Raw genomic sequence first — 26068 nt, 5'->3', positions numbered from 1 at the left:
TTCCTCACAGTATGAAAATCAGGTGAGAGGAGTGACAGAGTACAGATTGAGATGTCTAGCATATAAGGGACTTTGGACATCTCAGAAAAATACCATATGTTGAATGTCCAGTTAGTGCCACCAAGTCAATAACTACATAACGGCAGTCCCATGTCAACTTTGCAAATTCAGCATTCTCCAGTCATCCAGACTAGGCACCCACACAATAATGGTGATAACAGTTATTACCCTAGAGGGGTGCTTCCATCAGGGACATATATAACATATGAATAAGGTTTCTCATAGACATTAATGGAGCAAGTCATGCTCTCCATACCCCCCTTCTTAAGATAAAAGTGAGTCTTTTGACGAGGGAGCCACATCTATTGGACATTTATAGAAAAACTTGTTTATTACCAAAAATGTCTCAGATGAGACAATGCCCTTAAAGACCATTGCAACAACTCCACACAGGTAATGTTCTTGTTCAAACTCAGGACCCCAGTGCTGGAAGGCAACTCTCCTAACCACTGAGCCATTTTTTCTAAAGGGCCATATCCAACACATATTTATCTATGAAGGCTAGTTACATTTTTACTTCTGGTTAATACATTTGAAATGTGAGGAAACATATTTGAAAAATTCTAATTTCTGTGCCTGTCTAATACATTTACATTATTATTATTATTATTATTATTATTATTATTATTATTATTAATGCCAAGGTTACACATTGTGGCTTTGTCATGGATTTGCATTGCGGATTCTGCAGCACAAACCCACAGAAATTTACAGTACAATACAAGAAAATGGGTTTTTTTAAATCCCAGTCACACATTGCAGAAAAATCAAATCTGCTGCACACTCACGATCATGACGATTTTCATTGAAATTTTCACATTATTCAATGCTTAGAAAATGGAGTAGGGTGAAATCCACAACAAAATCACAAGGAAATCCGCAAATTACACATATGGATATGTGGCGGAATTTTATCCAAATTCACAGCTGAGATTTTCCGCAATGCGTGAACTTGCCTAGAAGTTACAAAAATGAGAATCTCTTTACCTGGTCTATGACGAATGTTCCTCAGAGATCCACATTTTGATGTTATATGACTAAGGTCAATCTTCTTGCTAACAATCTGTATCTGTAACAATAGATTTAAGAAATAACGTTAGTCATATAGAAAGCGAATCTGGATGACCCTGGAGAGGATTAGACAAGGAATAGCAGGATAATTTGAAGTCAAGAACTGATTCATGCCATAGTGGTAGTGAATACAGACAGAGGTCAGAGGTGCAGAAAGTAATGAAACAAGTAGGTAGATTGTATTCAAGACATCAGTTAATGTGCAAAAAGGTGATTAAATACAAATTATTAATATAGGAGTAAGGGATTCATCTGACCTTCAGCCATCATTCTATTTAGAGGAAAATATCCTCAAAGTAACTGACTGTGGATGGACCTTCTTCTTTCCCATTACCTCTTCCTTCAAAATTCTTCTTTACCAACTATAATTTCGGTCACAAACATCCCAATGATATGTATAGGAAAAATATGTACTTCTAATTGTGGTTGTGTATGGGGTTGTCCTTTTCCAGATGTTGGATTAGGACATAACTTTATTTCCTACTTCCAAGCCTCTTCTTTAGACAAGGGTCAGACGGGTTCATATTCTCTCATCCAAGAGATTCGGGTCGATTTTGCTAATGAGACTCTGATCAGAGTTTGATTAGAGTAAGATCTTAGCGTGATCTGATTTTCTTGTACAAGGATAAGATGGGAAAAAAATCTCCATCTTCTCCATTCTGTCGGTCCGTGAAAATCGGACAACACTCAGATATCATGGTGAGTTTTTTTCACAGACTCATTGACTTGGATGGCCGAGTGCAGTCCAAATATCGGATGCAACTTGAGCATGCTGCTATTTTTTCTTAAACAGACCCTGTCCAAGGAAATAAAAATCGGACATGTCCATGATCCAGTAGAGTAACATTGGTCCAAGACATTTTGTCGGATCGCACTCTGACCAAAACTATGGTCGTCTGCACAAGTCCTTATGGGAAATTCTGCAAAAAGCAGTTGCTCATCTGGTAGACTTTGACTCCTATTCATAACTGCTTATGCAGGTGTTATCATCTAATTAACGGAAGTTTCACCAGCCTAATCCATGGCAGTGAGTTGATCACCATGGATTACCTTTTCACTGATTCTTCTAGCCAAGCAACGATGGCCACATATTTCTTTTTTTAACTTTACCAGACAAATAGACAATTCCTATTAGCATGATGATGTGGACAATGGTATGGGCATGTTCACACAGAAGGTTTATAAGGCTGGAAATACCCGACACTAATTTAAGTAAAAATCTGCAGATATCGGTGGCTGAACATTGAATTTCTTGGCAGGATTGCAGTTTCAGTTGCCAAAGACCTGCCTGAAGAGCAGCCCCATTCAACAGGGCTCATCCACATTTGGCTATCCTCTGCTGATTCTGAATGGAAACCACTGCAATAAATCACACGTCACTTTCTTAAGCGATTTTCAAATACTTGGTAGAATTTTCTGTGCCTGTATGAAAGGCAATGTAGATTTCCCACTGAGTGCAGGGCGAGACGGTCTGTGGATGTTTTTGACATTTATTTAGTTGGAATGCATGGCGAAATTCACATGAATAATGGTGTGAACATATCCTAAAAGGTGAACATTAAAGAGACAGACAAAAGACAGAACAGGTGCCGAAAGGTTAAATGTGGTTCAAAAGGGTGGAGCCTTAAAGGACCTTCAGAAGGAGCACCAAGGAAGTGTTGGAGGAGATCCCATCACAGAGTGTGCCCTTACTTACATCACCTCCCCCAGCATTATGAGTGATGTTATCCTTGGAACCACAACGAGACTGAACACCACTATAATCAGTCTTCTCACTTAAGATTTTTACCTAAAAGGAACAGGAGGCAAAGTAAGCGTGTTCTAATGACAAAAGGTAGCACCAAAACACTTATTGCTACCATAGGGTGGTCCTAAACATAGGAAGCAATCCACAAGCTTATAGCATAGGCTTTCTATGATGCACAATATTAGCAGTTTTGTACGTCAATGAATGTGCATCTTACACAGTAACACACTTTGTACTGTATTGTCTCAGAAAATAATAGAATGTGATTTACTGTTTCTGCTGAACCCAGATCTTGTGGCTCTTGTGGGCCATAGGTGCAAATCTTAATCTCTCAATGGCCAAACCATTTTTGGCTTGAAAGAGGATCTGTCACTGGGTCAAAAGCGCCCAATTTTTGCTCTTATTTTATTCTTGATGCTTCCCTGGGCATTCTTTTTTTTTTTTTTTTTTTTTTTAAATCTACCATACGGTTCCAGAGATATTGGCCTTTTTATTCAGTGCCAACCTTTACGGTCTTTACCAACGAGATGTGTTTAGGATGCTCTGCCTTATTATCCTGGGAGCGAGCCACACCTACTTGGTAAAGACCAAAAAGAATTTACACTAAATAAAAAGGCCCATCTCTCTGTAACTGTATGCCGGATTAAAAAGGAAAAAAAAAAATGAATTCTTAGGAGAGCCGAGGGAAAAACAAGAGCAAAAACTGACCACTTTTCCTCCTGGCAGGTCATCCTTAACGTCTAGCATTTTTTTTTCATTTTTGCCTCTCAGCATTTGAGCTGTCATTACTTTATTTTTTTCATTGACCTAGCTGTGTGAAGCTTTTTTATGTGAGAGAAATTGCATTTTTTTGTTCTGTTTGATTGTAATGTAAATATTTTTGTTAGCTCATAATATATATATATATGTATATATATATATATATATATACCGTATATACTGGAGTATAAGCCGACCCCCCTAATTTTGCCACAAAAAACTGGGAAAATTTAATGACTCGAGTATAAGCCTAGGGTGGAAAATGCAGCAGCTACTGGTAAATTTAAAAAATAAAAATAGATACCAATAAAAGTAAAATTAATTGAGACATCAGTAGTTTAAGTGTTTTTGAATATCCATATTGAATCGGGAGCCCTGTATAATGCTCCATACAGTTCATGATGGGCTCCATAAGATGCTCCATATTAAAATATGCCCCATATAATGCTGCACAAATGTGGATTATGGCCCCATAAGATGCTCCATACAGATATTTGCCCCATATAATGCTACACATGGCCACATAAGATGCTCCATACAGATATGTACCCCCATATAATGGTGCACATGGCCACATAAGATGCCCCATACAGATATGTGCCCCCATATAATGGTGCACTTGGCCACATAAGATGCCCCATACAGATATTTGCCCCCATATAATGGTGCACATGGCCACATAAGATGCCCCATACAGATATTTGCCCCATATGCTTTTGCTGCGATTAAAAAAATTAAAAAAATCACATACTCACCTCTCAGGCCCCCGGCACTTGCTATATTCACCTGCTCCGCGTTCCACCGCTGCCGGGTGCCGCTGTGTCTTCCATCCTCTGCACCGACGATCAGGCAGAGGGCGGCACGCACTAATCGCGTCACCGCGCCCTCTGACATGAGCGTCACTGAGGACACAGAAGACACAGCGGCGCCAACAGTGGAACGAGGAGCAGGTGAATATCGCACGCTGCCCCCCATCATACTCACCTGCTCCTGGAGCCGTCGCTGCACGTCTGTTTCCCGGCGCTGCAGCTTCCTCCTGTAGTGAGCGGTCACATGGTACCACTCATTACAGTAATGAATATGCGGCTCCACCTCTATGGGAAATGGAGCCGCATATTCATTACTGTAATGAGCGGTACCATATGACCGCAAACTACAGGAAGAAGCTGCCGGCGCCGGGCAAAAGACATGCAGGGACCACGCCAGGAGCAGGTGAGTATTATTACACAGCTCCGCTCCCCCTCCCCTGCCGACCCCTGGGTATGACTCGAGTATAAGCCGAGAGGGTTACTTTCAGCCCCAAAAAGTGGGCTGAAAATCTGGGCTTATACTCGAGTATATACACACATACAGTATATAGATTTGAGCTCACAAAAAAATATATACCATACATATATACAGTGTGATGTGTGTGTTTATATATATTGACATTGCAGTGCAAATAATACATATTCGGTATATATATTATATATTATATGTGTTAATTCATAGTTTTGATGCCTTCAGTGTGAATTTACAATTTTCATAGTCATGAAAATACAAAAAAATCTTTAAATGAGAAGGTGTGTCCAAACTTTTGGTCTGTACTGTATATATTTTTTTATCTTTCACACTATTCCGGTTTCACTCTGAACTACCTGATACAGCATTGATTATGTTATAGTGTTTATCTGGATAACTAATAAGTATAGATTTTTGTTTATATGTGTATAAAAGAGTATTTTTAAGTTTCAATATTTTTAGTAATATTTTTAGCAGACAGTTTCTGGAGATTTATAAAGCAGCTTAATATAAAAACTGTCAATGTAGATTCCATTTTGTATTCTGCGCTAGGCTGTAATTGGTTATTATGGGCAACAAAGATGGTCTTTCCTTTAGAAAGTTTTTAAAAATCTTCCTCGGTATTTTGTATTACTTTTTTTTGTATCCTACTAAAGGATTACTATGTAAAATGTTCTTTAAAAAATAAAAAAACAACAAAAAAATAATGTATTTGCATATTCATATATGCTAAAACATTTTGATGTGTGTCACTATAAAATGGGCTGTTGCTAAGGAAGCACTAACACTAAAGGTACGTGCGAACGGCATCGTTTTCAGGTGGATTCCGCCTGATATCCACCAAAAAAGCGCTCAAGAAATGCTAAAAAGAATAAACACATGCACTGCAATGTCAAAACGACTTGTCGTGCAAACTGTATGTTCAGTCTTTTTTGGCTTTTTTAACTGCTTCAGAGTTGGTTATTTAAAACGGACTGCAGCCGGGAACAGGGGTCTTCTAAAATCAGAAAATCCCTTATGCAGGCAATATATACCATGTATCAGATTAATAAAATCTGGACCCATATCACCATAGTAGCAGTTAGGGACACTTTGGGGACTTGACAGGTTTTCTTTAAAGGGGATGTTCGGCCTTAGGCTACATGACTGCAGACTTGTGAATCCTCACAACGCGCTCACAGTGCACTGTGAGGGAGCGGGTGGTCATGTGACTACAATTATGCAATTTGCATACGTCTGGCCACATTATGACTAAACTGTATCCGGCCTCGTTTAATTCAGGTTGTGCCCATCTAGTCGGCATGTGACCACATGTATACAAATAACATGCTTGCGTTCACTCACCTGCCGCTCCCAACGTCGGCGAATCCTCACAGCATGCAGTGTGCGTGATGTGAGGACATAGAGTGACTGCAGACTTGTAGCCTAAGGACAGACAATCCCTTTAACAGCCATTGTGAGAGGAGTATTGGCAAATATTAGGAAGTTAATTTAGTGGACTACAATCTGGGTACCCCAATATTGAAAATGGGTAACATTGGTCTGTTGAACTTTTTTCTCACATTTGTGTCAGCTGTATGGTCAGCTAAACATGTAAAATCAGTACGGGTAGGAAGATTGTAAGGACGCTCCTAAGATATAGTGTCCTAGAACAATGTGCTTATGATTTTTAGCTAGCAGATAGGGTATAATGAGAGACCCGACTTACATACAAGTCACGACTAAGCTGCTAGGCGACTACATGTCAATGTATTTGCCAATAGTTTCAAATAACAACCAACTGTGACAGTAGCTCTAGACAATACTGTAGGCTTTAACTTATGACCAGTGCAAGACAAGTCATCCAATAACTCAGCAAAGCCACTCTTCATGAAAAACCTTCACACGTTCCTTATAGGGCTCTGTTCACACCTGCGTTGGGCGCTTTGTCAGGAGCCTCCATTCTACACTCCTCAACATTGATATTGGAAATCCGAGAAGGAAAATTTACAGGGTTGCTAGACATGTTAATGATTTGCAAATGATGAAGAGATGGAAACAAAATTTTCAAAGCATCTCGATTTATACAGTACTGAGTATGAGTGCCATGTACAGAAATCCCCGCACTTACACGGCTTGACAACTCCATGAATAGGCCTTCATCAGGGATCGTGAAAGTGTGCCAGAAGCCTGTTTTTCAACATGACATCTAGGACATCACTGGTCAGCAACGGACCTTGATGATTTTCTGTCCAAGTGCACTCAGCGTGGCAGAACATTCCTCACACAATCACTAAAGGGGTTGTCCACCTTTGGGGACAACTTTTTTTCTTACTTAAATTCATGCAATTGGGGATAAAAATCATTTTGCAATTGAGTTTCATTAAACATGTTTCACCGTTTACTTTCTATAGCTGCTGTATTAGACGGTCTATCGCTAGCTACAGAATGAGTTATTGGGGCTGGCCACATTTATTTTAACAGATGTGTTGAGGGCATGATTTTGTGGCACTTAATATTATAGAGATATGACAGGTTCTCCTCCTGCTCTAGTTGGTGCAGCTTTCCTCACAGACTGCACAGTCCACAAAATGGCTGCTGGTGGAGGAGCATGTGATCAGACCTGTCCATCAACCTCCTCCAATAGAAAAGCAGTTTTATCATGTGAGGTTTTCAATTGGAGGAGACTGATGGACTGCTCTGGTCACGTGCTCCTCCACCCGCAGCCATTTTGTGGGCTGGAGAGCTGTGCAGTCTATGAAAAAAGCTGCACTAACAAGCCTAACAAGAGCAGGAGGAGAACCTTTCATACCTATATAATAGAAAGTGCCACAAAATCGTGTCCCCAACACATCTCTTAACATAAAGATATTGTGGCCAACCCTGATAATCCATTCTGCAGCCAGCAGTAGACAGTCTAATACAGAGCCTGTAGGAGGCAAATTGTGCAATATTTTTTAATGAAACCCAATTGTAAAACTGATTTTTAGCCCCAATTTCATGTATTTAAGTAAGAAAACAAAATTGTACTCAAAGGTGGACAACCCCTATAATAATAACCTCTTTGATAACAGCCAAGGTGTGTAAGTGCGGGTATTCCTGCATGTGGCACTCATTCTCAATACTGAATAATGGAGATGTTTTGAAAACTTTGCTTCTATGATTTCATCATTGTCATATCATTAACATGTCTATGCATCCTGTGATTTCCATACTTCAATGACTTTTCTTACTTGGTGTTGTAATTTCAGTGTTCAGCAGTGTAGATTACATTGTATTTGATGGAAAGAATAACACAGAAAACACTGTCTTTCCCATCAAAGTGACGGATGCCGAGGAGGAACCAAACAGAACCTATGGAAAGTCAAGGGGGTAGGTCCACCACGTTGGTGTATATCATGTGATAAATAGGGATCATTTGAGATTTTTTGCTTTTATGATGGAAAAGACCGCTAAATCATAGTGCAGATGTGACCTCCGGCTAAGGTGACTCTTATCAGTTCTCTGCACTTTTCCATAAGGCCACACTTAGGCTTAAGTCTTTGTCTCTTAATACAATATATGGTAACTATAAAGGTGTCTTGTTGGTGTTTGTAGATGCCATCATTTGATCTATGATTTACTTATTCTACTGAAAATCTCAGATTTGTATGCTTAACATATTCTGAGCGCAAAATACATGTATAATGCATCTGAAATAGAAAAAAATATGTGACTGCAAAAATAAATGTCATCCTATAGAAGTAAATCTTAAAATGTGTGGAGATCTTTGTTTTCTATTTTTTGTGGATGCTCTTACCTGTCCACCTTTAGGCTGATACTTAATGTTGTCTGTAGATCCAATCTTGGATTTTACATTCTTCAAGTCAGGGAGTGGTTGATTCATTAACCGCATTTGTTTTAGAGTGGCAGGAGACTTGGGAGGTGTTCGCAGGATAGCAATTTTCTTCTCAGACATTCCATAAATGGCGGATTTTGGAGTTCCTGGAGTGCGGGGTGTACGTGAATAACTTGGTGTGCCTGGTGTACCAGGAGTTCGAGAAGCATAACTTGGTGGGGTTCCTGGGGTTATAGCTGTGGACCCAGGCGTTGTAGGAGTAGACGTTCCACTCTTTCCTGTTCGACTCCAAATTGGCTCAGATCCTATGTAATGATTAAGACAAAATGGTACAGAAAGAGGAATTAAAAATTATTATTAATATATTTTCCAAATACATGTTTCAAAAACTAAGGGAAGATTTGATCACCATGGTATAACCTAAGGTCAATTACACTTCAAGAAAAAGCTAGATCGAAGAGGCAACAGCAAGACAACTCCAAAAAAGGGAAATGTTTACAGGTGATAGCCGACAATCACTTTTTCCTTATCCTTCCTGATTGTTTTGAATTTTGCTAGTGTCCTTGTCACTATTGGTATCATGAGGAGTTACCTGCAGTCCATTCAGTTTGCACAAGCAACACAGCTCAACCAGGATGGTACAACATTATGCGCCATCATAAAATAGTTTGTTGTGTCTCCCAACATAGTATCAACAGCGTTGGGCAGATATCAGGACACGGACTATCAAAAGGCAGATATACAGAACATATTAAGTGCCAAAGAAGGATATTAGCTCAGTAGCAGGACCAGTATCTGCTCTTTTGCGCAAAATGGAACAGGAAAAGACCTGCCAGAACCGTTAAAAATGGCCTCCAGCAGGATACTGTTGTGAATGTTTCTAACCAAATTGACAGAAACAGACTATATTATGGTGGGATATATAACGTCATATAATAGGGTCTGTGCTCACAGCCCAGCACATCATGTGCTAGAGAACAAAATAATTGCAGGTCTGACATCCCATTCTCTCAGAACAAGTTCCGGTTTGTTGGTGGGTCAGTGATGGTCTGGGGATGCATTTACATTGAGTTTCACATAACCCTCCACAAAATTGCCAATATTACCCTAAATGATGTTAAGTACCAGGATGAAATCCTTAGAGCCATTATCAGACCATATGTCGGTGATTTAGATCCTGGGTTTCTCCTAGTGCAGGACAATGTCTGACCTGATATGGCCAGACTGTGTAGGCAGTTTCTGGATGACAAAGACATTGATGGCATTGACTGGCCCCAATATTCTCTAGACCTGAATCCAATAAAGAACCTCTAAGACATTATGTATTAGTGCATCAGATATATCAGATGCTAAGTAGCGCTACAAACTGTTCAGGAGCTCACTGATGCCCTGATCCAGGCCTGGGAGAAGATTCCCCAGGACACCATCCAAAGTCTCAACAGTGTCATGCCCAGGGGTTGTTGGTAGTGCCTACAGGCAGATGGGGCCATACACACTTCTGAAATTCAAGCAAGTTGGCTCTGCCTGTGATTTCAATGTGTTATATTGATTTTTTGGGTGATTTGGAATCCAGTCCTCAATTAGTTGATGATATTGGTTTCCATTGACTGTGGATTCATTATTTTCTTCTCAACTGATTACAAATTTATATCAGCAAAGATTTTCAACTTGAATTTTTTTGTTCATCCAGATCATATGTGCAACTTAAGTCTTCCATTTATTTGTTTAGCAATGTAATTATTACAAATAAGAATTCTCATAATTCAGGATGCGTTACCTTTAATACAAGAGCTCTTTTTTAACCTAGGTTGATTTTTAGCAAAGATTAAATGAATATTTTTAACATTGTCTAGTTGATTAGAAGTAAATAGGCCATATGATAAATAATATGAATAAAAATATTGAATGAACTGTATACATGTACTTTTTTAAATTATATTTTCAAAGAGTGTGCTATCAAAAACAAGAAGCCATTGCATGGTACGGTACAGTTCCCCCACTATGACTCTTTGATTTCAGACAACAATTTGCATCTTAGAACTAAGAAATCACATATTTAGACTAAATTATTAGTTCAGTAAAATCTTCTTTTAAATACAAACTCTGACGGACATACTTGTGGTGCGTCTCACAGAGGATGTGCTGGTGGACAATGAGTTTTCTTCTTTATCTATAGGGATAATTTTCCTGGTTGGATGGATTGAGGAAGGTCTAGGCAGAGAGGAACGTTTCTCTGGGCTCTTGGACATTCCATCCTTGAAAAAAACAAAACAAAAACAGTGAAGATGAAGGCAGTCTATCAGAATACATATGCATTCTCTTAATGAAAGCAGATCTGTCATTATCCGATTCTTTTTTGGTTAAGAGCAGTTTGGTATGAAGAAATAATTTCTTTTCTCTTAGCCAAAATGGTAAAAAAGTGACATTTGGCTAATAGCAACTTTCAAAGAGTACAACAGACACATAGGTTGAATTTTGCTGTATTCATGAGGGCATCCCACCCACCACTGTCAGCAATCATCGACAATCTATTGTAGAAGCAGAGACACGGTAGTCCATCAGCAATATCCTAACAGAGTGCTCTGTGTTTTATTTCTGATAAAATCACAGTTTGATCTACCCGTTCTGTGAATGCTGAGCTCTATATAACCCCGCCCACACTACTGATTGGCAGCTTCCCTTTCTGTGTGCACAGTACATAGGCCGAAAGCTGCCAATCAGCTTTCTGTACACTGGACATTGGTCGAAAGCTGCCAATCAGTGGTGGGGGCGGAGCTTTACAGAGCTCATGAGTGTGCAGGACTACAAGACATCAGGTTTACTAGTCCTGTCGTGATATTCTCCTACTGATAAAACATTGATTTTATTAAAACTACAGCCTGAAGCCCAGAAAGTGGCACATCGCTGGAAAAAGGTCACTGCAGTGGATCTTCCTATTGCACTTGCTCACAAACACTTGTCCTATTAAAATCCCAAGACAGGTCTCTGTCCTTAGACAAAACAAGAGTGATTTGCTAATTTCAGCCATTTCGGATTTTTTTTTTCTATTCCCAGAAAACCTCTTCATGGTGGAGATGATGGATAATTAATGCCAAATGATGTACAAGCTTTCTAAAGCTAAAAAATATAATAACTCAGTGGGTGAAACAATAGCCCTAGATTGGAAATAGTACATTAATGCTTTTTTAGGAGTAGACTCAGGGCAATATTCACAATATACATGACATTTATCCTGTACTAACAATGTTAAATACTGACTATTACAGGCACTTAAAAGCACAGAGAAAAAAATTCTTTTACTCACAGTAATTCTGTCTCTGGACTGCCGAATGCCACTAGGAGTTTGTTGGGAATCACCCCCTGTAGATATCAGCAAAGACAAGAAGGAAAAGAAAAACTTAATGGTTATAAGCGATATTTTTAAATATTCTGGAACCACCAGGAGTAGATTTGATCATGGGTAGATCGCTATCTATGGCTGCACTTGCTGCTACTCATATAGTGTTTGGATACGGTGTCTTATTTATGACATAGTTTACTTGGAATACATTTGATATTCTCTACAGCTATAAGTCAGTAATAGGAAGTGGAAATCACAGGACCATGCAAACCAATCGCTTGGGATAACAGTTCCGATAGTTTAGACATGTGTATCCTGTAGAAAGGCGCAGAATGCAGGTTTGGAATACATGATCTGAGACTTTATGTTTTTGTGTGTTCTGTAAAAAATATCAAGTCTCAAACAAAGGTCTTGGTTTTTTTTAACACTTTTTGGACATTCACAGGTGAGAATAATCACGTCATGATTTGAATAGTATGTTTTAATCATTATAGAATCTGATGCTACTGTTGCTTATTATTCACTAAAATTTTAATAGAAACCAATTTTTTCTTCAACACGGAGTTACAAGCCGGGCTCACATTGGCCTGGAACTATTGTGGTTACCGGAAGCAGTCAACCTTCCATGTCACAGTGATGTTTGGTGACCTAAGAATCAAGACTAGTCAACAGTGCCTTGTCATTCAGTGTTAACTCCACAAGCGCAGCTGCTAGCACCGGCAAATACACAATATTACTATAGCCACAAGGTGTGTTCAGCCGGCTCGTCAACATTACCAGCCAATACTTAGAATATCTTTGTATCTTAAGGGTTTTTTCAAACAGTAAAGTGAAGTGAACATTTGTACTAAAGACTAAGAGCTCATGCACACAACTAATTATCTCAGAGGAGTGCTATAGTGGCATGTAAAGGTTTGGGCACCCCTGGTCAAAATTACTGTTATTGTGAACAGATAAGCAAGTTGAAGATGAAATGATCTCTAAAAAGGGCTAAAGTTAAAGATGACACATTTCCATTGTATTTTAGTAAAAAATATGTATATATTGTCATTTTTTATATTTTAAAAATTACAAAAAGGAAAATTGGCCGATGCAAACGTTTGGGCACTCTTGGAGATTTGTGTGCTCAGATAACTTTGACCAAGTTTTCAGCTCTTAATTAGCCTGTTAGGGTTATGGCTTGTTCACTATCATTGTTAGGAAACGGCCAGGTGATGCAAATTCCCCAGATTTATAAAAACTCAGCCTCTTAACCTTGTGCCAAAAAAACAGATGCCATGGGTTCTTCTAAGCAGCTGCCTACTACTCTGAAAATGAAAATGGTGGAGGCCCACAAAGCAGAAGGTTATAAGAAGATAGCAAAACGTTTTCAAGTTTCCCCAGTTCAAAAACGAATTAAGAAATGGCAGTTATCAGGAACAGTGGAGGTCAAGATAAGTCATGAAGACCAAGCAAAATTTCACTGAGAACTGCTCATAGGATTGCTAGAGAAGCAAATCAGAACCCCGGCTTGACTGCAAAAGACCTTCAAGAAGATTTAGCAGACTCTGGACTTGTGGTACATTGTTCTACTGTTCAGAGACACCTGCACAAATATGACTTTCATCGAAGAGTGATCAGAAGAAAACCTCTCCTGCGTTCTCAGTATAAAATTCAGAGTCAGAAGTATGCAAAAGAACATCTAAACAAGTCTGATGTATTTCAGAAACAAGTCCTGTGGTCTGATGAGGTTAAAATAGAACTCTTTGGCCACAATGATCAAAGGTATGTGTGGAGAAAAAAGGGCACATAATTTCAGGAAAAGAACATCTTGCCAAACATTAAGCATGGTCAATCATGCTTTTGGGTTGTGTTGCAGCCAATGGCACAGGGAACATTTCATGGGTAGAGGGAAGAATGGATTCAATGAAATTTCTACAAATTCTTGATGCAAACATAACCATCTGTAAAAAAGCTAAAGTTAAAAAAAGAGGATGGCTTCTGCAAATAGACAATGATCCTTAACACATGTCAAAATCCACAACAGACTTCCTCAAAGGGTGCAAGCAGATGGTTTTATAATGGCCCTCACAGTCCTCTGATCTGGACACCATTGAAAATCTGTGTATAGACCTCAAAATAGAAGCACATGTAAGATGGCACAGGAATCTCAGAATTTTCCAAAGAAGAATGGACGAAAATCCCTCAAATGAGAATTGAAAGACACTTGCCTGTCTACAAAAAGCATTTACAAGCAGTGATACTTTCAAAAGCGTGTGCTACTAGGTCCAATAATGCAGGGTGCCAAAACTTTTTCATGGGCCCATTTTTGCAATTTTCAAAAATTTAAAAGATGAAAATATATATTTTTTTTGCCCAAAATGCAAAGAAAATGTGTCATCATTACCCCTTTTGGAGATCATATAAACTTCAACTTCCTCAACTCTTCACAAGAACAGTAATTTTAGCCAGGATTGCCCAAACTTTTACATGCCACTGTACACATGAATTTCATGGATAGCACTTGTACCCATGATATTCTATGGGACTAAGCGCATGTCCGATTTTTCCTCTGACTGAGTGGTCTGAGGAAAAAACAGGAGACATGTTCAATTGTGATGATCCATCAAAAATATCGGACTGCACACAGACGACATCCGAGTGTGTGAACTGACAGAATGGAGAAGGTGGGGAAACTTTTTTTTCTGTTCACCTCCGAGATACAACTGATGCCACTGGGATCAAAATCTGATCAGAATAATCTGACCACTGTTCTCAGATGGAGAGAGAACTGTCTTGTGAGTCTACCCTAAAAGTGAAAAAATAGTTTCATATTTAACCAAAACAAAGGTTCACTGAGTGAAATTAAACAGCGAATTTAATTTTGCCAACTGATGACACCATGTCGCTGTCGAAAAGGGAGCAGTGTTTGAAATTTTTGGCTAATAATTAACTGTATTTGGCTTGTATGACCAACACAAAAAATGTTTTGGGAAATATCGATTAAAATGAGAGTGTTATCGACAATACATCGACGATCTCTCGCCCAGTGTAAGTCAACATGTACGGCTGGTTTGAAAAAGTGTAATGACTAATACCAAGAACAATGTGTATTGCTCACTAGTCTTGAAAAGAGTAACTACTGATATCTTAATAACTTAACATACGAGAGGGAAGCTTCATGAAAAATGAAACACCGATATCACATCAGTTAATATTATATCTTCTGCCAAACAGCTTTCCTGAATAAACTTCAAAATGTTCATAGGTAACAAATAGTCACTAAGTCACATTGCTCCCGAAGTCAATATTCAAAAAATCAAATACGGATGTTTATGTGAATAATAGATGTTTTTTCGCTTTCAGAAACTTTTAGATCCACAGGAAACAAAATTGAAAAATGTAATCTTGATCTGGAAATAGGGATATATAGTATTTAGGAAAATGCACAACGTCATCCAAAATTATTAATACAGGAGAGATGAATGCTTCCAAGATACTATATATATATATATATATATATATATATATATATATATATATATATATATATACACACACCGTATATATCACTCCCATCTCCTTGACCTGAGCATGCGCAGAATATTGGGCAGAGACTTTTTGCTTGGTCGTTTCTGTTGCTGTAAGGAGCTGCTGAATAATTAGCTTTGCTACCTAATTATATTCATCCTTCACTGGGATATGATCTAAAAGCCCTTAACGAAACTTTATATTCTGAAAGTTTTGCTAGCTTAGATCTGGAAGTAGGAAAAAATGAACACAGGCATGCATTTACAAGATGTTTAAGCTGAAGACGCCAACAGTTTCAATACACTGATCTGCACAGTAATGTAAAATAGATTTGATGTAGTTAATGTATGAGACGGAGGCAAATCAATGGAAATGTGTACCATGGTTGCAATCGATCATGAAGTTTCCACCAGAACAGAGACATGGATATACAAACTTCTAAGAAAGCACTAAGTCACTATGCCAAGATACAACCAATGCACGCTTATGGCTCTTGCAAGCGAATGTGATCATGAGTTCTGCAAAGAAATGAACAAGAATCCATAAATAAACAAATAGAATAGGAAATTAAGAAGCAACGTAAAATAAAATGTCTGCAAGCCTCTGACATGGACTTTCATTATTATGGAATACTGAAATTTCTTCAATGGAATAGAAAAAAAACTGAAAAAAAAATAACAAAAGATAAGAAAGTCTGCAGGGATGAAATCTGCAAGTCACATAACATGAAACCATCCAAAACAATGTTTGCCAGCCACATTTGCAAAAAACGGAACAAAGCAGTCACCTGCAGGCTTCCTCCTCACGCAGCCCTGATGGGCCGGTCTAGACTGCTTGACCGCAGGTTTTAAAATTACTTTCCTGGAGGGAGAGTGGGGCTGAGCATCTGATTTTTTACCAATTTCTGTTTTCTTTAGAACTGCTAGAGAAGATGGGAAGAAAAGAAAGAAGCACATAGTCAGGGGAGTTAACACATAGCTAGTTATCATTAGATTGCATGGTGTTAAACAGTTAGGTTCCCTGGCAGAGTCGCCAAGCTGTACTTGGAGGCAAAAGATGAGTAAGTGATGGACCTTTTTTCCGTCTCGCTTCATCTCTGGAGGTTGCGCTAAGATCCCTTTTACTTATTTTCCTTTCAGGTGTTGAAATGCGACCTCGGCCAGTCTTGAAAGGCTTGTCTTTCCTGTGTCTTTCAATAGGAACCTTCTGGATTTCTCGCTCAACCTTCTCCTCCTTAGGAATGGGTTCTATTGCTTCAGTCATAAGGCTCCTGTCCTCATCTGTGCACATGAGAAGAGTTAGGACAGCAGCAGAAGATTTTATATACAAAATATATCCATGAAAAGTAACAGAGCGGAGTATGTCATTGGATGCATCAGCTATCTGCAGTTTTTCCAACATTTACAGGTCTAGCTAGTTTTCATAAAGGGAACCTGTCACCATGAAAATACCATCCAAGCTACAGGAATCATGTGATAGAGCAGAAGGAGCTGAGCAGATAGATATATAGTTTTATGAGAAAAGATTCAGAATAGCCTGTTTTTAATCATTTAAATTTGAGCCCTTTCTGGGATTTTGGGTCCAGTGGGCGGTCCTATCAGTGACTGACAGCTCTCTCTATATGTACACTCATACAAAGTAAGCTGTCAGTCACTGATAGGATCGCCCACTGGACCCAAAATCCCAGAAAGGACACAAATTTAAATGATTAAAAACAGGGTACATTGAATCTTTTCTCATAAAACTATATATCTATGTGCTCAGCTCCTTCTGATCTATCACATGATGTCTGTAGCTTGGATGGTATTTCCATGGTGACAGGTTCACTTTAAAGGGTTTTTCAGGGAATTTAAAAAAAAAATTCTTTTTTTAAAAAATAATTTAAAAAAGTAATACACTTTTGAATACACTTACTGAATTTTTTTCTGATTGCCTGCTGTTTCTTGCATCCCCCACTGCTCATTGTTTCAGATGCTGTGTAATAACATGTCATGGTGAGAAAACATGAAATGATGGTATATGCCCATCATTGCCTGCAGCGGTGATGATTTGACACTATGAAGGACATATTAACAAATGATTGGGGATGCAGGAGACTAGCAGTGGGTCAAAAAAAACTCTTCAACTGTTATGCATTTTGAGCCCAAGCCATAAGTTTATCAAGGAGAAAGGGGAGTTATAAGTCCAAACTTTAGATTTCCCACTCTGTGAATCCATTCCTGTCTTTGGCTCCAAAACTGAACTAAGGCTACGTTCACATTTGCGGTCGGCGCTGCAGCGTCGGGCGCCGCAGCGTCGCCGCAAGCGTCATGCGCCCCTATATTTAACATGGGGGCGCATGGACATGCGTCGCACTTGCGTTTTGCGCCGCATGCGTCCCTGCGGCGCACGCGTCCGGGCGCATTGGACGCAGCAAGTTGCATTTTTGCTGCGTCCAAAATCAATCAAAAAAAGGACGCATGCGGCGCAAAACGCAGCGTTGTGCATGCGTTTTGCTGCGTTTTTGTTTGCGTTGTGCGTTGCGGCGCACAACGCAAATGTGAACGTAGCCTTAGCCTTAACTCAGCGGTGCACAGCCCTAACTACTACAAAATTATCGAGCATTCCTATATCGGGTGATATACATTTTCCTTTGCATTTTAGATATTTAAAGATTCTTCATTTGAATTTAGTGATTCACTGAAATGTAAATAACAAAGTACAAATTATTTTGTAGAAATAGAAGCAGTGGATGTGTCTGCTGGGTAACCCAATACGCCCCTCTCCTTAATAAAGTAGTAATTATACAGCAGTCATCTCTGATTGCTGACAGCCGTTAACTGGTAAAATCATTGCATTGTTGGTAGCTGTTGTGCCCAATTCATTGCAGCTTTATGAGCAATGAAGACAGAATATTTTCACGGAGGGAGGTTCAGCAGGAAAAGCTGCTATCCTGGCATATACTTATCAAGACATATGTCTGGATTCTCTATCACTGAAATAATCAGTCAAGTATAGTATCCTTAATTTATACTTTAAGTGACTACACAGGGTTTGAAAAAAATCTAATTCACATTTTTCTTCTGAAAGTCACACTTTTTTAAAGCCTTGCATTTTTTCAAACGAAAGGTGTCCATATCTGTTTGATGCATTATTTTTATTGAAGTCAACAAGCACATCACATGCAAATGTAAAACAGTTCTGGGAACATTTCCTGGAACTGCTTCTTTAATAGAAAGTGCAAGTGTGGCTTTCAATTGGTCCACTCAGCTCTGCTTGGATAAGATGTGAATTTGAATTGGGCTGGGCTGCAATATCAGACACAGCCCAAGTATAGCAGTGGCTCTGCAGTTTTTTTTTTTCTTATCTCAGCCAATGTTTTGAATGCATTCGGTAAATCATGCCAATTGACCTACTTGGGAATATCACAGTTTAAAAAATTCAACAGTAACATTTTGTACTAAGGTACAGTTATTCATTGTTGTGGGATTTAGTGATTCCACTGATTATTTAATAATACATTATTGAATTGTTACCCACCTTGCGTGTCTACCCAGATGCTGTCTGTATCCAATACTGAATCATCTATGGTGGTCTCATCTTTGTAATCATCCTGAGTTTCTGTCTTGTATTCAGTTTCCTGTTCTGGAGAGGCAAGCATACAAGGTGAACCTTCTCTGGGTTCTTCATGAGACTCTTCTTCTAGTACTTCTTCCTCTTCTTCTTCCTCCTCTTCTGTCATGTGCCTTTCTTCTGTTTCTGAAGGCTCAGATGCTGCAAAGCGGACATTGTGAGACATACTTTCGCTTTCATCTGTAGCAGTTTGTACTACTTGAATAAAGTCCTCTTCTACTGTGACTACTGACTCAATAATAGCTGTTGCTTCCTCCAGACATTCTGCAGATGGCTCTTTATCTTCTTCTCCAGACTGCTGTGGTATTTCTAGTGGTATATCTTTGCTGCACTCCTCAATCACTTCTACCTCAAGGTCCTCCTTATCATCTACAACCACTACTTGATCACCTACAGCCTGGACCTCCAGGTCCATTTCATCTTTTGTTATTAATACTTCAACAGTTTGTTCTTCCTGAGGTTCAGACAATTTTTCAATTTGCACTTCCTCTGTGCCATCTTCCTCAGTCTCAGGTGCTGAAGTAACAATATTTTCTGAGGGCTCATTTGTGATGTTTGTAGGGGCTTCACTGCTGTCTGGTTTCTGTACATCAGTGGTGGTTACATCTTGAGATGAATCTGGGGCTTGTTCTGGCTCTCCACTGGATTCATAAGATTCTTCTTTGTCAACAGCTTCTTGATGCACTAAGTCGGGTTTTGCACCTTTCTCTTTCAAGTCCAATTCAGAAAGCTTGGAGACTTCTTTAACTGGAGAAACTTCTTCTTCAGCTTCTTCTTTCACCAAAGCAGAATTGGATTCCTTAGTATCTTGAGTTTCATTCACTGCCTCAGATTCCTGTGGCTCAGCTTTGGTTGATTCGGTCACCTGTTGGTGACTAAATGTTTCCTCAGTAGACAACTTTGTTTCTTCCAGATCTGACTCAGTTATAGGGCATGTATCAATTTCAGACTCTTTAGCTGTGGATTCTTCTTTTGAGGCATGAACAGATATATTATCATCTCTATTTACTTCATCATCCTTTTCAATTGACGTCTTTGAGAATGAATCTTTTCCCTCTATTATTACAGCTTCGGCATTGTCCAGTTGCATTTTTTGCTCAACTGTATCCTGATTTTCCTTTAAATCAATCTGTTCCTCAACCTTTTCACCCATACTGCCAAACTTAATCTCACAAATCGTTTTCTCAGACTCTGACTCCCATCCCACAGAAACAGTGTCGCCGGTAGAGTCCTGTCTTTCTTTTCCAAGCTTCTCTGCAGCAGCAAGTTTTGCCTGAATAATGGATGGGTCAACAGCAAGACTTTCATAAAGGGTAGACATGCCACCACTTATATTTTCACTATCTTGTACAGGGGATGGCAGAGGGACAGTGTATTTATTAAAAACACAGTAGCCCAATTCTTCTTGCTGGCTATCTGTCTTTACAAGAAGGTTGGTACCTTCTATCACAGTTGCTTGTTGACTTACATTACTTTCATCTATAGTGATTTCAGAACTTGCAGATTTTCTTCTAGCAGCATCAGATTCTGTACTACCTGAATCTAATCTGGACCTGGGGCCTGTTAAATCTAACATTTCAGGCAAGTCAGGTGCCATAATTGTACCATTTTTGTAGTACTCTTTTGCTGGGTACTGGGATTCACATAATGGCTCTAGCTCAAATCGTTCTTTTCCAGTGTCTTTAACTGTTTCTTCTTTCTCTTCCTCCTGTTCCTGTTCTTCAGGGAATGAAGGCGCTTTTTCTAATGCAGGAGTGGTTGCTGGAAAATCAGCTTCATCTCCTTCATCCAAGCTTCCACTTGTGTTAGAAAGAATATCAGTAGCCAGTGGGGAGAGATCGTGGGCACGTGCATAAGTGAAGCCTAGTGCTATGGAGTCAAGACAAGACATGGGGAGATTTATGGACATACTTCTCTGCTCAATGGCAGATCTACCACCAAGTCCTAAACTGCGGCTCAGGGTTAGATCATCTTTATTTTTACTAAGGAACTGTGATTTGTCAGAATAAATATTTGGATCAATTGTAAAAAGACGATCTCCTGCTGCTATAGTTGACTGGAGTTTTGTAGTTGTAAGTGAGCTATAACCAACACCTTGAGCTGTGGCACTGCTTTTTTCGTCAGGCATTGAGGCTAAGTCTTCTTCTTCTTCTTCATCATCACCTTTGGCTATATGTGGTATTGAGCAGGCTTCATATGGTGGTTCTTTGACATCGGTCAGCTCATAGTAATCACTGCTCTGTTGGACATTACTCCCTAAGGCTTGCTCTTTCAATGCAGATGTTTCAAAATATGTAGACATTCCAGACTTATCTTCATCGAGTTTAATTTTTGGATCATCTAGAGCTTTGCTGTCACTTTGAATCTCTGATACAACTATTTCCTTTTCCTCATGTGGAAATGGGTCTGTACTACTCACCAGTGGGACATCCATTTTCTCTGTATCGTGCATTTCAAGGTGACCTTTAGCTGTTGAGCTTATCAGCGCATCTTGACTACTGGTTCTATCTTTTATGCTGGACTCTTTATTAGAAATGTCTTTCAGCTGCTCTGAGTTATCATTAGATTTGCTAACAATTGCCTCGTCTTGTTTTACTGGAATGTCTGATTGACCAAGGATATCTGACTTGAAATGACCGTCACCCCTGTCTTCAATATATTTATCAGATTCTTTCTCAAGAACAATGTTAGATGCATCTGAACTTGGGATGTTCTCTTGTTTCTGAATACTTGTAACGTTAATAGTGTCTGCCCCTCCCTGGTAGCTATCACTTGCTCTATCTTTGGTTGCGTCTAAAATATCTGGCTTAGTTGTACTTATATCTTCTTCAACCGGTTCTGTCACAGTCTGGTCTAATAAAGAAGAATGTTGCAAAGACATTTCAATATGACTTGACCGAAAACTAGAGAAAATATTTTCATTCTCGCTGGTTGAGTGGTCTGGTGAAAGATTGTCTTTGCTTTCAACCTCAACCCTGCTAAAGTCAAGTTGTTCAGCTTCAGGAGATGTTGGAGTACAAGGCTCTACAGAAAATGAATAAACGTGTGGCACTGAAAACATGACATCAGTGCTAGAGATCTGTAGCGCTGATGGAAATTTCTCATCTTCTTTCTCGGATTTCTTTTCATCCTTCTCTGAAGATCCTAGTCCCATGGTATCTTGCTTACTCTTTTCTTCAGCCTTAGTTTTCTGAATATCTTCAACAGTGTCTACAGCTTCCACAGAGTAGGGCAGAGAATCCAACTGTCCTTGTGCCCCCATCTTCGAGGCTGAAAATACATCTAAAGCAGTTTGATTTTTTTTCACAATACAAATAAAGAAAACATATAGGCACCATAGAAAACAGAAGCATAAACAGCCAATGTAAAAAGTAGAAAATACAAACACATTTGTAAAATAGGGTAACTTGAAGCAAATGCCACATACATTGTAACCTGATTACAACATGTATAATACAAATAATAATTTTCTTTTGGAGAAGTACTAGTACTAATGCTTCATTGCTAAAATAGAAAGCTTGTTCCAAACATAATGGAGACCTAACCACAGATCTTCTGTGAATGTAGGTTTATGCGAAATCTTCTGTCTCTTCATGTAACCCCAGACAGACTCGATGATGTTGAGATCAGGGATCTGTGGTTAGTTTTCTAAGATGTTTGGAACAACCTCCCTGCCAAGTTCCTTCTTAAATGGTGGGCAAGTTTACCTAGAAGAATTTATGCTGTTTAGAAGCTAAAGGGTGGGCATTTATGAGCCTAAAAAATATGTTTAACTTATTACATACTGAGATGCTGACGAAGTTGTGAACTCTGTTATACTATGCAATTTGACAGAATAGTAGTATGTGAAATTCTGGGCACTCGGCTGCAAGAACCCATTGAAATATTTAAAATATTTGCAAATTTGATTCTGTTCTTACTTTATAATAAGTCACACAGTACATCCAACAAAGAGGTAAGAGGAGCCCTAAAAAACATATAAGCACACATAACCACAGAAAAAAAACTGGGGAAAAAAATCAAATTGATAAAAACTGGCAAATTTGAATATTGAAAACATATTAAGAGTCCAAAATAAATAAATCTACAAACAAGAAAACCAGATTTATGCATTTATGTAAGCATCTGGATACATTATACCTATTTATATACGGAAATTAGACTGAGTTAATATGTACTATTCAAAAAACAAAAATGGCCTAAAACAGCAATTCATCATGTGTAGAGATAGTAAAAAAGAATAAAAAAAGTAAAAGACACCTTGCTAAATGCATAAAATTGGGACTATGGATCGCAGATAGAGATAATATAAATATTAGCACTGCCCATGTTGAGATGCAAGAAATGACATAGATGAACTGTGCTATTATAAAAAAAAAATACTGGTAATTAACATAGCAATGTCTCTCCGAGAAGATAATTCAGATAATAAAACATCATGATTTAAATCAAATGCCAAAGATCGGAGAATAAAAATACCTAATTAGGAATAATAAGAAAAAATGCACTGACCAGTAATGCGGCTGTATGAATTGAACCATGTATGTAAATAGGTATGATATACCTGGCCGCTTCCTGGATTTATTGTTCTAGTTTTGATTATTTTGATCTCTTAAAAGGTTTGAAATAATATTTTCCATTTTTTATTCATTGGATCCTTTTTTCTCCAGTTTTTTCTGAGGTTATATGATCTTATTTTAGATGCATTAGAGCAAAAAAATTTGATGCACATACTTTTTACAGGGTGATCAAACAAATTTCTGGTTAGCAATAGAAAAACAGAGGTGCTGTGAAGCAAAGGAAATCCGCTGATATTTCTAGAAGACAGTGGTGCTCGGTATCAGAGATGTCCCTTACTACAGAGCACCACGGTCTTCTACCTACAAGTTCCAACCAAAAATTTGATTGATTCTTTTTACTGGGAACCTATCACCAAAGTTTTGACCATTAAACAAATACCATCATGCTGAAGTGCTTGTAAATATCTTGATAGATATGTCCCTGTTGGAATCACCCATTTTACAATGATGTACTTTTGCTGGAGGGATGAGGCATCATGGTGTCCTGATCATGCTCGTTAACCTTGACTGACACGCCAATGGGCACAGCCAGTGCTGACTTTACAGACATGTCAAAAAAAGAGAAAATGGTTGTGATAACAGCAAGGACACTGAGGCACTACAACACAGCAGCCCTGCCCAGATGACTCCTGGTATGCTATATAAATACAGCAGACGTCACATTATATCTTCTTTTTTCCCCGGATAGTAAAGAGGCAATTTCGACAGGAGCATGTCTAAAAGGTATGCACAAGCACTCCAACATTATGATGTTGGTTTAGTGATCAAAACACTGGTGACAGGTTCTTTTTAAATAATCAAATTTTGCTTGGGAGAATCAACAGGACTTAACCAGTTGATAGTTTTCCCCATTGGGAAAGTAGGGGAAAGAGATCATCAACCATTTCCTATATAGATCAGACTGGTTTCTGTAATTTTTATAGCTATTACAAAGAAAAATGTATCCCCATGACCAGCTTCAGAACCTACACATTAAGTTTGTATTTTTTCAAGTGGGATGTATAGGAAAAAAGACAATTGAACCCAATCATACTAAAGCATTTTTTTTGCTTAGGGCAGGAAAAATAAATAATCTGATTGTTTGCTATAGGAAACAATGAATTTTTGTTAACTTTTTGTTAAAGTATTTTTGTTATACTTAAAGGGAATCTGTCAGCAGGGTTTTGCTATGTAATCCGAAGACAGCAGAAGAAACAGGCTGACACACAGAATTCAGGGATGTGTCACTTGGCACATTGTGTGCTGTTATTTATTAACTGTGGAGGATTTATCGCTAAGGGATTAGCATTGCTGGACTACATTAGTCCAGCAATGCCCCTTCCCCCTGTGATATGCATCTCACTATCTGTGGACAGTACACAGACAGCCTGGTGTGGGCGGGGTTAACTGTGGTGTGGGTGGGGTTAGCTTTCTCAGCTCTGCTTCATTCTAAATCTAAAAGTTCGGATTGTGTCAGAAAGGCTGCACCCAGTAACATAAGTGATGCATCGTTGGATTCAGCAAAAACCGTCTGACAGATTCCCTTTAACATAAGAGATTAATTTTATTTAAACTTGCTAGCAAATTTAAAAAAATGCTCATTTTTAAAATGAATCAGGTTACACTGTATCAAATAAAAAAAAAATCAAAGCAAGTTTAGATGCATCGGTAAAATGTAAAATAAGAAATTTGTTTTGAATTAATGTTAGCATTGACTAGCTGAATTAAAAGGCCTTAAACACACGTGCCCAAAGATCTAAAGGTTATAGGATGATGACCTACCTCGCACTGTCTATGCTGAGGCATTAAAACATCTGGCACTTTAAACATATTGTTTCATTTGCAGGCAGCATTCTATTAAGCAGGAGGAAATGAGCAGGTGGATTTATTTTGTTTTTTTATTTAGCATAAGTATTACCGTAATTTATTGATAATAATATTTTGTCACCCTAATGGGCCTCTTATAGATTAGATGTAAGTCAGCCGAACCGGCCAATCATCTGATGTGAATGAGGGCTTCCCGACTCTGTTGGGGGAAAAAAGGATTGGGCACATGGAATTTAATCTAATTTATGGAGATAAGCCGCAGATCTTTCTGGCAGTAGCTTTAACTTTTCTCTCTTTTGAGATCCAAAAATACTGTTCATATGTAGAGGGAGGTTGGGAGAGAGACGAACCTTAGGCCAACAGCTATCTCATGTGCATAACCACCGTTACCTTATCAGTCCGGGGTAGCGTCACTCAATGTCTGACAGCTACCTCTATATCAGCGGCCATACAGACAAGGTTTTTAATACCGCTTACATACTCCT

The 26068-nt window shown here is 38.7% G+C and overlaps 1 protein-coding gene across 31 annotated transcripts in view; it reads right to left on the bottom strand.

Annotated features, from left to right (window-relative positions):
- The window catches only part of MAP2 (microtubule associated protein 2), a 300805-nt gene that overhangs the window by 7096 nt on the left and 267641 nt on the right, over positions 1–26068 (bottom strand). For 10 of the 31 annotated variants that reach the window (XM_077272173.1, XM_077272179.1, XM_077272182.1 and 7 more), the window contains 8 exons: positions 19105–22467; positions 16659–16865; positions 16373–16507; positions 12040–12095; positions 10852–10990; positions 8697–9040; positions 2828–2920; positions 1048–1129 (listed from right to left, as the gene is read on the bottom strand). In XM_077272173.1, coding sequence (XP_077128288.1) covers positions 1048–1129; positions 2828–2920; positions 8697–9040; positions 10852–10990; positions 12040–12095; positions 16373–16507; positions 16659–16865; positions 19105–22467 — 4419 coding nt within the window. Of the gene's footprint in view, positions 1–1047; positions 1130–2827; positions 2921–8696; positions 9041–10851; positions 10991–12039; positions 12096–16372; positions 16508–16658; positions 16866–19104; positions 22480–26068 lie in introns of all 31 variants that reach the window. The other 21 variants (XM_077272167.1, XM_077272178.1, XM_077272180.1 and 18 more) reach the window with 8 other exon arrangements.

The sequence above is a fragment of the Ranitomeya variabilis genome, chromosome 7 (genome assembly GCF_051348905.1).
Source record: "Ranitomeya variabilis isolate aRanVar5 chromosome 7, aRanVar5.hap1, whole genome shotgun sequence".
Classification (NCBI taxonomy): Eukaryota; Metazoa; Chordata; class Amphibia; order Anura; family Dendrobatidae; genus Ranitomeya; species Ranitomeya variabilis.
This window is presented reverse-complemented; position numbering and strand designations above follow the sequence as displayed.